Below are 12,485 nucleotides of genomic sequence, written 5' to 3'. Positions count from 1 at the left end.
GATGACTCAAATCACTGACTGGTTCAGTGAAGTGGTGTGTTCATTTAGTAGGTCCAACCCAATATTATGCTCCTTCACACAGCCTGTACTCACATGCTATTGGTTATGTCCACAAACATAACAGCTCGTTATAGGCACTGGTTTGTTTTTCTTGTCATGTAAAAAGCCTGGGACAATTTTCTCCAGCCGCATCACCTTTCGGATGATATACCGTTACCATGACAACATGTATTAGTGGATAACTCTGGAAGGCAAAGGCTCTAAAAGCAGAGTGTTTTCTCTCTCTCTCTATTTCATGTTCTGTCTCTGTGATAATTTCTCTGAATATATCACATTGCACCAGAACAGGCCAGAGCAGCTTGTATTGAGTGGAAGTGCACTGCATTTGATAGTTATGTGATATCGTCTGAAGATGAGGATGCAGTGGCCTAACACACTCATATGAACATTCAAGGGAGGGTGCATGTATTGATTTAGACTTGGGGCACTAAGACGCCCAGTTGGCAGACATACACACACACACACACACACACACACACACACACACACACACACACACTGCAGCACTGTTATGATGACATTCACAGCACAATACCACATCAGCATAATGTCTGACTCACACAACATGCATTCAGCCATAAAGGGCAAGATCTGTGTGTTAGCATGTGTGTGTGTTTTTATGAGAGAAGCAGACTGCTTAGAGTCTTACCTCCCCATAGTCTGTGGTGAGTACAAGGGTTCCATCTCCACATGAGTTCACTGTTGACGGTACCAGCTGATCTTTATGATTCACCCACACCCGAGCACCCTGCAAAACACACAAACAAAGAATAACACATAAATCAACACAATCCCATATAAAATGCCACAGTATATCATGAGAATCTGTTCAACAGAACCACAAAACAACACACATTCTGTATGTAGCAATTCACTATTGAAGTTCACATCTTTCAGGGTGGCCTGTGGGTGGCTTCTTAATCACAGACACTCACGGTTGGCTTCTTAATCACACATGCTCATGGTTGCGCCCCCCCAACACACACACACACACACACACACACACACACACACACACACACACACACACACACACACACACACACACACACACACACACACAACCCCAAGCAAAGAACAGTTTGAATCAAGCCAAGAAAGGAGTTTCTAGCCTTTCATTGTTCCAATGGAGGTGGATTAAAGGCTGAGTTAATGTTCCCAGAGCACATTATAATGTTAAAGAAACAAGCCAGGTCTCACCCAAATGTACATCTAAATTTGTCACACTAAATAAAACAAACAGTCTTACAAAATCGAGCACGAAAGATTCTGGGACAAACCAGAATTTTTACTGTAAGTGTGTTTGCACTTTACTGAAGTTTCTGAAGTTATTATTTTTCTATCATGGTAGAGACTTTCCATTGGCATCTATTTTTATACAAAGCTTGTTAGATTTTCTATCCTGTAAGGAATAGTTCAACCAAAAATTTAAATTCTATCATTGTTTATTAATTTTCTTTCTTCTGTGAAACACAAAATGTGAATTTTTACACATTGTTTATTTGTCATAATGTAATTGAATATAATCTCTAGTATGTCAAGCTTGAAATACATTTATATTATATAGTCTTTTATAATATAAATATATTTTATTATATAATCGATTGTGATCGACCGTTCAATGATATTTATTTTTAAAGTGCCCCTTTAAAAGGCCTACTGATAGATAGACAAATAGATAGACAGATAGATATGTAATAGAGATAATAAAGATAAAATAGATAAGATAATATAGAGGGTTAAAACGAGACATCACAAGGAAAACGTCAGTGTTTTTGACAACATATCATTCGACACGCCGTCGAAAAGCCTACAGCAGGACCGCTAAGAGGACGGCGGCGCCTTCAGCCGCCTTCAAAGCCTTCTGCTACGCCATCCGGCGCTATCCTTTTACTGCAAGCGCTCGCCTCTGCGACGCTTTTTGATTGCGTAAAAGAGTAATTTTTCAAGGCGTTGTTGCAAATGCCTTCAGCCTGCGCCTCGTGTAGAGGCCCTCTTCCTGACGGGGATCGTCACATCATTTGCACTTGCTGCCTGGGACCTGACCACGCAGAAGCTGCTCTCACTCGAGGCGGATGCCCCGAATGTGACTCCCTGGGCCTCACCGAGCTGCGCGCTCGCTTTGCCGCCTTCGCCGCGAACGAGCCTGCTACCACCGTGCTGCCGTCCCCTCTGTTCGAGCCGCGCAAGAAAAGCGCCGCTCACGGAGGCCGCCAGAGCATCGCGGACTTCAGTGACGTCACGCCGGGCCAGTCCGCGTGCTTCACCACTACCGAGAACTCCCCGCCGCCAGTCCATTTCAACGCAGGCGGACCAGCACCCCTCCAACAGAGCGGTGGGTCTCATCTCGTTCGGCGCGTCAGGGGACGACGGTGAAAAGGATGACAGCCTTTCCAATTGACACGAGCATGGGCACCAGCATGGACTCAGAGATCGTCCGCATCCTGTCTAAAACGGTAAGAGAGTTCACTGAACGCTTCACTGAAGCTCGGAAGGATTCGCAGGCTATGCGTCACTTCCTGCCCAAGCGCTCCAGCTCGTCACAGAGCCGCCAGAAACCACCTCAGCAGCAGCAGCGAGCCAGGGCGGCGCCTCCCGTCTCCAAAACGTGTAAAACATTACCCAGTCCCCTTACAGGCGGCTGGAAATGTCTGTACAGCAGTCAATGGGCCAGTCACAGAACTCGCTCACCTGCAATCAAACGCCGTTTTAACGGCAACACACAGAAATCACATTTTCTGAAGTGTCACTAAGGGGTCACATGTCCACACTAAAGTGCGCATTCCAACATATCAATACTGTCCGCGAGCGGGAGGCTTTATGAAAGTGGCGCGCGTGCCTACTACAGTATATGCACCCCCACCCATAAGCACTGCCCATACAGTTCCAGACAGTTCTCTAGCTCATGCCACGAGCATCACAGATGCGACGCGCGAGCCAAAAGACTCCCCGCTAAGAGCGGGAAGCTTTATGAATGTGGCGCGCGTGCCTATTACAATGTATGCACCCCCACCCGTAAACACTGTCTATATAGGTTTCAAACATTTCTCCAGCTCATGCTGCGAGCATTACGGAGATAGCGCGCATGCCTGTGATTTCACACACACCCCTGCACTCGGCACTCAACACAGCTGCTCAGCGCGCGCCCGCGCCTCTGAGAGCTGTAAGCTCAGTGTTAGCACATTTTCTGCCTGTGTCACTAAGGGGTCACATGTCCACACTAAAGTGCGCATTCCCACATATCAATACTGTCCAAACAGTGCCGAATACTTCCCCAGCTCAGCTGGACGCTCCATAAATGTAGATCGTGTGCCTATTGTCATGTATGCACCACTACACACAAGCACTGTTCCCACAGTTATAAACACTTCCCCAGTAAAAGTGGGAAATACTATAAAAGTAGCGCGCGTGCCTGCTGCCATGCATGCACCCCTACACACAAACACTGTATGCATAGCCAAAAAAACCCTGCCGCGAGCGGAACACTTTATGAAAGTGGCGCGCGTGCCTACTACAGTATATGCACCCCCACCCATAAGCGCTGCCCATACAGTTTCAAACAGTTCTCTGTCTCATGCCGCAAACATCACAGATGTGATGCGCGAGCCAAGAGACTCTAAGAGCGGGAAGCTTTATGAATGTGGTGCGCGTGCCTATTACGATGTATGCACCCCCACCCGAAAACTCTGTCCATACAGTTTCAAGCATTTCTCCGACTCATGCTGCAAGCATTTTGGAGATAGCGCGCGTGCCTGTACTCTCACACGCACCCCTGCACTCAACACGGCTGCTCAGCGCGCACCTGCGCCTCTGAGAGCTGTAAACTCAGTGTTAGCACAAGGCAATTTGCCGGTGGGGCCCATACGTCACTGCGACACGCCCCCAGCCAGCATTCAGCCCATATCTGTGCGAGCAAAAGCCTGGGAAAAAATCCCCTACATGCCGAAATGGGTTTTGAACATAATAAAACACGGTTACTCACTTCAATTCGCTCGCAGACCACCCCGCTTTTCAGCGGTGGTCGAGACGAAAGTGAGGAAAGATGTGTCACATGTTCTATGCACCGAGGTGCTCAAACTGATAGAGAAGGGCGCTATAGAAACTGTTCCTCCCTCTATGAGCAAGGCGGGTTTTTACAGCCGCTATTTTCTCATCCCGAAATTGGACGGTGGCCTCCGCCCCATCCTAGATCTCAGATATCTGAACAAAGCTTTAATGATTCGCTCGTTCAGAATGTTAACAACCAAACATATCCTCGCGCAAGTTCAGCCCGGGATTGGTTTCTATCAGTGGATTTGAAAGACGCTTACTTTCACATTCCGATAGCGCCTCATCACAGGCCTTTTCTGAGATTCGCTTCGAGGGACAGTCATACCAGTACACAGTACTACCATTCGACCTATCATTGGCCCCCGTACATTCACGAAATGTATGGACGCGGCACTTTCCCCCCTGAGACAGCGGGGAGTGCGAATACTGAATTACCTCGACGATTGGCTAATCATAGCACAATCAGAGGGTCAGTTAACGACGCACATATCTTGGATTATTAGCCATCTAGAATGCCTGGGTCTGAGAATCAATTTTGCAAAGAGCGTGCTATCCCCCAGCCAGAATATCTCTTTTCTGGGAATAGTGCTAGACTCAGTGCAGATGACAGCGCACCTCTCATCAGAGCGCGCGCTCTCTATTCGACGCCTTGCAACATCATTCAGAACGGGCGCGCGCACCCTGTCAAACGATTTCAAAGAATGCTCGGTCTCATGGCCTCGGCATCAGCTGTACTCCAGCTAGAATTGTTGCACATGCGTCCTCTCCAGCGCTGGCTCAAGAGCCGTGTCCCCACTCACGCATGGCGCTCGAGCCACTTTTTGATCAGAGCGAATCACGGCTGTATAAAAGCCCTGACGCCCTGGAAAGCCGTCAACTGGTATCAAACCAGCGTGAGTCTGGCCGTGAATACGCGGAGAAAAATGATCATGACAGATGCCTCCAAAATAGGATGGGGGGCCCTTTACGAGGGCAGGCCTGTCTCCGGTTTTTGGGTCAAACCCGACGAATTACCTCGACGATTGGCTAATCATAGCACAATCAGAGGGTCAGTTAACGACGAACAGATCTTGGATTATTTGCCATCTAGAATGCCTGGGTCTGAGAATCAATTTTGCAAAGAGCGTGCTATCCCCCAGCCAGAATATCTCTTTTCTGGGAATAGTGCTAGACTCAGTGCAGATGACAGCGCGCCTCTCATCAGAGCGCGCGCTCTCTATTCGACGCCTTGCAACATCATTCAGAACGGGCGCGCGCACCCTGTCAAACTATTTCAAAGAATGCTTGGTCTCATGGCCTCGGCATCAGCTGTACTCCAGCTAGAATTGTTGCACATGCGTCCTCTCCAGCGCTGGCTCAAGAGCCGTGTCCCCACTCACGCATGGCGCTCGAGCCACTTTTTGATCAGAGCGAATCACGGCTGTATAAAAGCCCTGACGCCCTGGAAAGCCGTCAACTGGTATCAAACCGGCGTGAGTCTGGCCGTGAATATGCGGAGAAAAATGATCATGACAGATGCCTCCAAAATAGGATGGGGGGCCCTTTACGAGGGCAGGCCTGTCTCCGGTTTTTGGTCAAACCCGGAAAAGCGCCTACATATAAACTGTCTGGAAATGAAAGCGGTCGCCTTGGTTCTCAGAGCCCTGCTTCCGTACCTGAAAAACGAACACGTCCTGGTCCGAACGGACAACATGACGGTAGTTTCGTATATAAATCGCCAGGGTGGACTCAGGTCGAGCTCCCTGCACTCTATGGCCAGGGAGCTCATCTTATGGTCACAGCACCACCTGCGCTCACTGAGAGCAGCGCATGTGCCAGGCGCCCTGAACCAGGGAGCGGACATGCTGTCCAGAGACAAAGTTCTCCCAGGAGAATGGTCTCTCCACCCCCTGACGGTTCAGTGGTTATGGCAAACGCGAGGCAGAGGTCGACCTCTTCGCCTCCAGGGAAAATGCGCACTGCCCCCTTTTCTTCTCAAAGAGCACGGACGCGCTCGCCCAAGTCTGGCCGAGCCGCCCCTTGTATGTTTTTCCCCCGACCGCGATGCTACCTCAGGTCATCAGTCGGATCAGGGAAGTGAAATGTGCAGTGCTCCTGGTAGCCCCACTCTGGAAAAACCAGACGTGGTTTCCAGAACTGATGCAGATGATGCAATCTGCCCCATGGCCGATTCTGTTGAGGCTAGACCTCCTCAGGCAGGCCAACGGGATGATTCTTCATCCCCGCCCCGATCTGTGGGCCCTCCATTCATGGCCCCTCAACGGGTTCCCGAGAACCTCCCCAGTGGAGTTTTGAGAACCATCACTGAGGCGCGAGCGCCCTCTACGAGGCGCTTATATGCCCAAAATTGGAAAGTGTTCAGTGACTGGTGTGATACCAAGAGCTTGAACCCCAAATCGTGCGAGATACCAAGTGTACTTGGCTTTTTTTGCAAGAGCTGCTGGAGGCGGGCCACACACCCTTCACTCTCAAAGTCTATGTGGCTGCCATAGCGGCGTCACACAATCCTGATAAAGGACATTCATTAGGGAAAAACAACCTAATCATTCGTTTCCTAAGAGGCACTAGGAGGATGAACCCTCCTCGCCCCCCCTCGGTGCCGATCTGGGACCTGGCCACGGTCCTGGATGCACTCAAGAGTGCCCCGTTCTAACCTCTCCGAACCGTGCACCTTAAACAGCTCTCGCTCAAAACTGCGTTCTTGCTGGTGATCGCCTCAGTCAAGAGAGTGGGCGACCTGCACGCGCTGTCATCAAGCGCTGCTTGCCTGGAATTTGGACCTAACGACTGCAGAGTTGTCCTTAGACCAAAGCACGGGTATATTCCTAAAGTGCTCTCCACACCCTTCAGAGTACAGGTGATATCTCTGGCAGCGCTATCCTCCCCAGCAGACGAAAGCGACGCTAATTTACTCTGCCCGGTCAGGGCGCTCAGAGTATATTTGGAACGTTCTGCCCTGTTCAGACAGATGGAACAATTATTAGTATGCTTTGGCGGCCGCACTAAAGGTCTCGCAGTTTCAAAGCAAAGAATATCGCGCTGGATAGTGGATGCTATAGTGCTGGCTTATGAAGCCAAGGGCCTTCAATGCCCCTTAGGCGTCAGAGCTCACTCTACGAGGAGCATGGCCTCCTCGTGGGCGTGGTCGAGTGGGATACCCATTGAAGATATTTGTGCGGCGGCAGGCTGGGCCTCACCTTCGACATTTATCAGGTTTTATAACCTACAGGTCCCCTCATTGCATTCCAACATTCTATCAGCCTGACTATAGAATGGACTGGAGTATGTATATGCTGAGCATTATCTCCTCCCTTATAGGTCCGTCTCTGACTGACTTAAAGGATTTTTTATGCATATCAGTACATAAAAAACTCAGTACATAAGATATGTGCTTGTGTTTGTACTATGAGCACCCCACCATGGACCACCTTGGAAGGCGCTCTATACTATCCCATTATGTAGCTCGCCGTTGGCCGGCTCGAGGAATAATCACTTTGCTTTAAGGCTCAGGCATCTGCCTCTGGCTTTATAGAGCGAAGTCAGCACGCACAGCATTTTGCATGGTGTTCCCATAGCGTAAGCTACTTACGCAATAGGAGAGACCTCTCGATAGGGAACGACTCGGTTACTAACGTAACCTCGGTTCCCTGAGAGGAGGGAACGAGTATTGCGTAAGCTGCCGTGCTAGTGCTTGGTCAGTTTGCTTCAGTCAATTGAACCTAAAGAACTCTCATGACGGGGCGCCTAATATATAGCCCTAAGCCACGCCCATCTTGGCAGGCTCTGAGCGCGCGAGCGCGAAGCACGCCCCCATTGGTCGCGCGTTCAGAGTCGCCCCGTCATTGGTTCGAGCAAGTTGCTGCAGCACAGCCAATGACCGAGCTGCCTCGCTCATTGCTGTCTGCTGTGCAGCTGCAATGCATTTTACATAAAGACTTCAATATTTCTCGAGAAACTGAGTTTTCCCATAGCGTAAGCTACTTACGCAATACTCGTTCCCTCCTCTCAGGGAACCGAGGTTACGTTAGTAACCGAGTCGTTTTCCTTGCTCTTCTGGCGGAAAAGAAAAAACAATTAAGAACCTTATATAAAGAAATAAATCACACAAGACTCGTCTTCACGAAGACAATCAATACAAAGGTCATTTCATTGTAGATATCTTAAAGGGACAGTTTACCCAAAAATGCAGCCTGATCTCATCAACATTCTGTGATTGTGGCAACATTTGAAATTACATGCTGCTTTACATGTTTCGCTGCAGTTTTCTAGTGAGATGTTCAGCAGGGGGCACCAAAAGCGAGTGAAATGGTAACATTATCTGACAAGGTTTTTAAGGTGAATATTGGAAGGAGGTTTTAAAGGGGTAGTTCACCAAAAAATGAAAATTCTCTCATTGTTTACTCAGCCTCTACCATCCCAGATGTGTATGACATTCTTTTTTCTGCAGAATACAAATTAAGATTTTTAGAAGAATATCTGAGCTCTACTGGTCCTCACAATGCAAGTAAATGGTGACCAGAAATGAGAAGTTCTAAAATGAACATAAAGGCAGCTTAAAAGTAACCTATAAGACTGCAGTGGTTAAATCTATGTCTTCAGAAGAAATATGATAGGTGTTGGTGAGAGACAGATCAATATTTAAGTCGTTTTTTACTCTCAATCGCCACCTTTGACCAGCGTGAAAGTCACATCCTCACCTCGTAAATAGGTGATCTGTTTCTCACCCACACCTTTCATATAAATTCAGTAGATATTAATGAAACCACTGGAGTCGTATGGATTACTTTTATACTGCCTTTACAGTTTTTGCAGAAGAAAGAAAGTTATACACATGGCATGAGGGTGAGTAAAAACTTTAACTTAAACCTAACCAAGAGGATTTAAAAAAAGCAAATGAGAGGTAGACACAAAACAGATATTGTTACAGTAAACCAACACTTAAAAAAAAAATATAGAATTCAAAAACAAAATGCAAAATGAAAAGCAATTTAGTTCTAGTAACGTTCTAGTAACGTTCATTCTATAAGACTAGGTTGCAAAAAGGAAAATTCTGGCATGCATGCTGTACAATGAAAGTTAATGGTGACTGAGGCTAACATTCTGCCTAACATCTCCTTTTGTGTTTCAAGGAAGATAGAAAGTCATATGGGTTTAGAACAACATTAGGGTGAGTAAATCATGACAGAATATTCATTTTTGGGTGAACTATTCCTTTAAAGGTACCAAAGCATAAACAGGGTAATTCAAAGTGTTTTTAGAGTATGAAATGTCTTGGTTACTGTCGTAACCTCCGTTCCCTGATGGAGGGAACAAGAAATTTTGTCGATGTAGTTGGGTCGCTCTTGGGAGCCAATGGGAATTGGTGAGGGGCGTTTGCATGCCACTCCCCCGAACATACTCATTCAGGTTTTGCGCTGAGGAGCCGAGACAGGGTCCCGGCCATTTCAGTGTAGTTCAGTGTTGTGGTAAGAGGGACACAACATCTCGTTCCCTCCATCAGGGAACGGAGGTTCCTACAGTAACAAAGACGTTTACTATCTGTCACTCACTCGACGTTGTGTCGATGTAGTGACACAAGGTGTCCCTATACCAAACGTCACAAATAGCTGAACTGTGATACGTGGATTGGCGGTGCAGGTGCGGGCAAGCCACTGCGTGTCTCTCGTAGCAAGCGCGCCTTCCTTTACATAACCTCCCCATACGGTCCCCTGCACCTCAGGGACAAGCCGACTGCCCATAATGGGGACAGGTCACCACAGCCAGACCGAACTCCAGGCAGGTGTCTCTGACAGAGAACGCCTGCAGGTCCCCAACCCTCTTGATGGACGTGAGCGCTGTCAGGAGGGCAGTCTTCAATTAGAGTGCCTTTAGCTCAACTGACTCTAGGGGCTCAAACAGGGCTTTCCGCAGGCCTCGCAGGACCACGGAGAGATCCTGCGAGGGAATGAGGCGCAGCCTGGGAAGATTCAGCTTTCTTGCACCTCTAAGGAACCTGATCAGGTCATGCTTACCGAGGGACTTACCGTCTACTGCATCGTTGTGCGCCGCTATAGCGGCCACGTACACCTTCATGGTGGAGGGGGACAGCTGGCCTTCCAGCCTCTCCTACCGCAAGGAAAGCACTGTCCCAACTGTGTATCTCTGGGGTCTTCATGTCAGGAAGAACACCAGTTGATATGCCAATGCAGTTGTTGCCCTGTCCAGGAGCCCACGGCTGTGTGTCGCTTGGAATCATCTGTCGTAACAACGATGTGCCTGGAAACTTGTGCTAAGGGGACCCCTACCTGCAGAAATGCAAGTTCCGTCTAAGGGCTGAACAAGTGCCGGCAGATCGGCGTGATGGCCTCACGATGTGTGCCCTGGCACCATGCCCATCTCGGGACTCGAGTCTGAAGCCAGAGCTGGGCAAGGTCCTCAACGTATCACCAAATAAAGTATCACCAAATAAAGTGAAAGTGGCATAAAAGCGACAAAAAATTATATGGTTCAGTTAATGTGGTTTTTTTGTGGTTGTTTGTTTGTTTGTTTGTTAATTTTTTCGAATTTGAGTTTTAAAACACTATCGGTTAGGTGTTGGTTAAGGGTAAGGATGTCTGTTTTGTTAAACTCTCATTTATCTTTTTACACTATTGGTTAGGTTTAGGGTAAAGTTTTAGGTTAGGAAGGTACGATCTAAAATCAGCTTAAAAACCTTGTCTGATTACAACCTCATTTCATTCGGTTTTGGCGCCCCCCACTGGACATTTCTCTGGAAAACGGTAGCCAAATGTGTAATGAAGCACGTAATTTCAGTTATGCAAATGCTCACGTAAATTTCATGGAACCAGGCTGAAAATGAAACCTAAAGGAATAAGTGAAATAATCTAAAAGCTATTGGAGTAACCAAGTATCTATATTATATTCCTTTCTGTTTCCAATCTAGATAATTAAACCTGAAAATACCTTATCTATTTTTCATCTCAAATGGGCTTTTTATGACCCTATCAGTTAGTTTTAGGTTTAAGGTTTAGGGTAGGGAGGTAGGTTTCATTGATTTAAAACCCGATGGAGCATTAACCATAATAACTGTTTTAAGGAAAAAATGTACTTACTTTTAGCATCAAACAGTGCACATCACCCCGGAGCTGCCACGATACATAATATATATATATATACCACGTAATATCATTTATCAAAAATGACATCACATTAAATAAATTTTTCTTTCGTAATGTCCAAGAAATGTGCACAATTCAAGGATCTTAAACAAAAATGGTGTTTTAAGGACTTCAATGGTCTTGAAGAAAGCAGAAATACTGAGATGCATCAAACATGACAATAACAGAAATACATATCCAGCAGATCAACAGCCTCCTCGCCTCTTTCATCTTGCTTTTCTCCTTCCCTTTTTTCTCCTTTATTTCACTCTTATCTCCTAGCCTCATGTTCACACACAGTACTGTGAAAATGTCATTACAGTGCACTTCCTGTGCAGCTATCAAATATACATGACAGAAAGAGAAAAAAGGAAAAGAGAGAGAGAGAAAGAGTGAGATAAATTAAAGATAGATGAAGCAGTTAGCGTAAAAGCTGTGTTTGAGAGAAGAAATTCCCACCACACAGAGAAAAACAGAGAGAGAGCGAGATGATGAGGTTAGAAGCCTTACATTGCAACACCTCTCTCATCCTTCTTTAATTTATGGCCTACATACTAACGTTCACTAAAGACACATATGCGCGCACACACACACACACACTAGTTTTATGGTCCATTTTATTCTCAGCCTGAACAAGGTCATTAATGTTAACAGCAGTAACTGGAACTTGGTGAGATTACTGCTCTGTTTCAAAACCTAGTGAGTTGCCTTTGTAAGCAACATTTTAAGGCATCATAGACACAGTCCCAATGTGAAGGCTGTTCCAAAAGGTAGGCAGTGTTACTAGACCTTATTCACGCTAGAGCCATCTTTGATTTTTAATGGGAATGACAATGAGGCTGTACTATCTCTTCAATGCATGAACAGTATAAAGCACCTAGATCACATTTGATTTTCCACAACTCATGTTGTCTGGAGTTCTTTGTATACTTAATGTTCTTGGACACATATTTTGTCAAAGTTTTGTCCGTAGAACGATCCAAAAACACTTCAAACTGCAGTAAAGCCAGTTGAAGAGATGCTAAGTCTATCCCTCACAGCACCGTTGCCATTCCCATTAAAAATCAAAGATGGCGCTAGCATGAATAAGGTCTATATGCTACCTTATAAGATATCTCATTTTGAAATTCTAAGGCAGCATCGTATGTATGCTTCACGTAGAAGGCAAAATCAGCAAGCTCTGGAGGATGAAGCGATAGAAATATTGATGAAGTGTTTTTTAGTGCTGAGAAGTATTGG

General features: G+C 46.6%; 1 protein-coding gene across 1 annotated transcript in view; it reads right to left on the bottom strand.

The window, feature by feature from the left end:
- The window catches only part of myo10l1 (myosin X, like 1), a 98,944-nt gene that overhangs the window by 64,906 nt on the left and 21,553 nt on the right, over positions 1-12,485 (bottom strand). Inside the window, exon 2 of the mRNA XM_052141214.1 lies at positions 710-808. Within this exon, the coding sequence (XP_051997174.1) occupies positions 710-808 (99 nt within the window). The remainder of the gene's footprint in view (positions 1-709; positions 809-12,485) is intronic.

The sequence above is a fragment of the Xyrauchen texanus genome, chromosome 13 (assembly GCF_025860055.1).
Source record: "Xyrauchen texanus isolate HMW12.3.18 chromosome 13, RBS_HiC_50CHRs, whole genome shotgun sequence".
Lineage (NCBI taxonomy): Eukaryota > Metazoa > Chordata > Actinopteri > Cypriniformes > Catostomidae > Xyrauchen > Xyrauchen texanus.
This window is presented reverse-complemented; position numbering and strand designations above follow the sequence as displayed.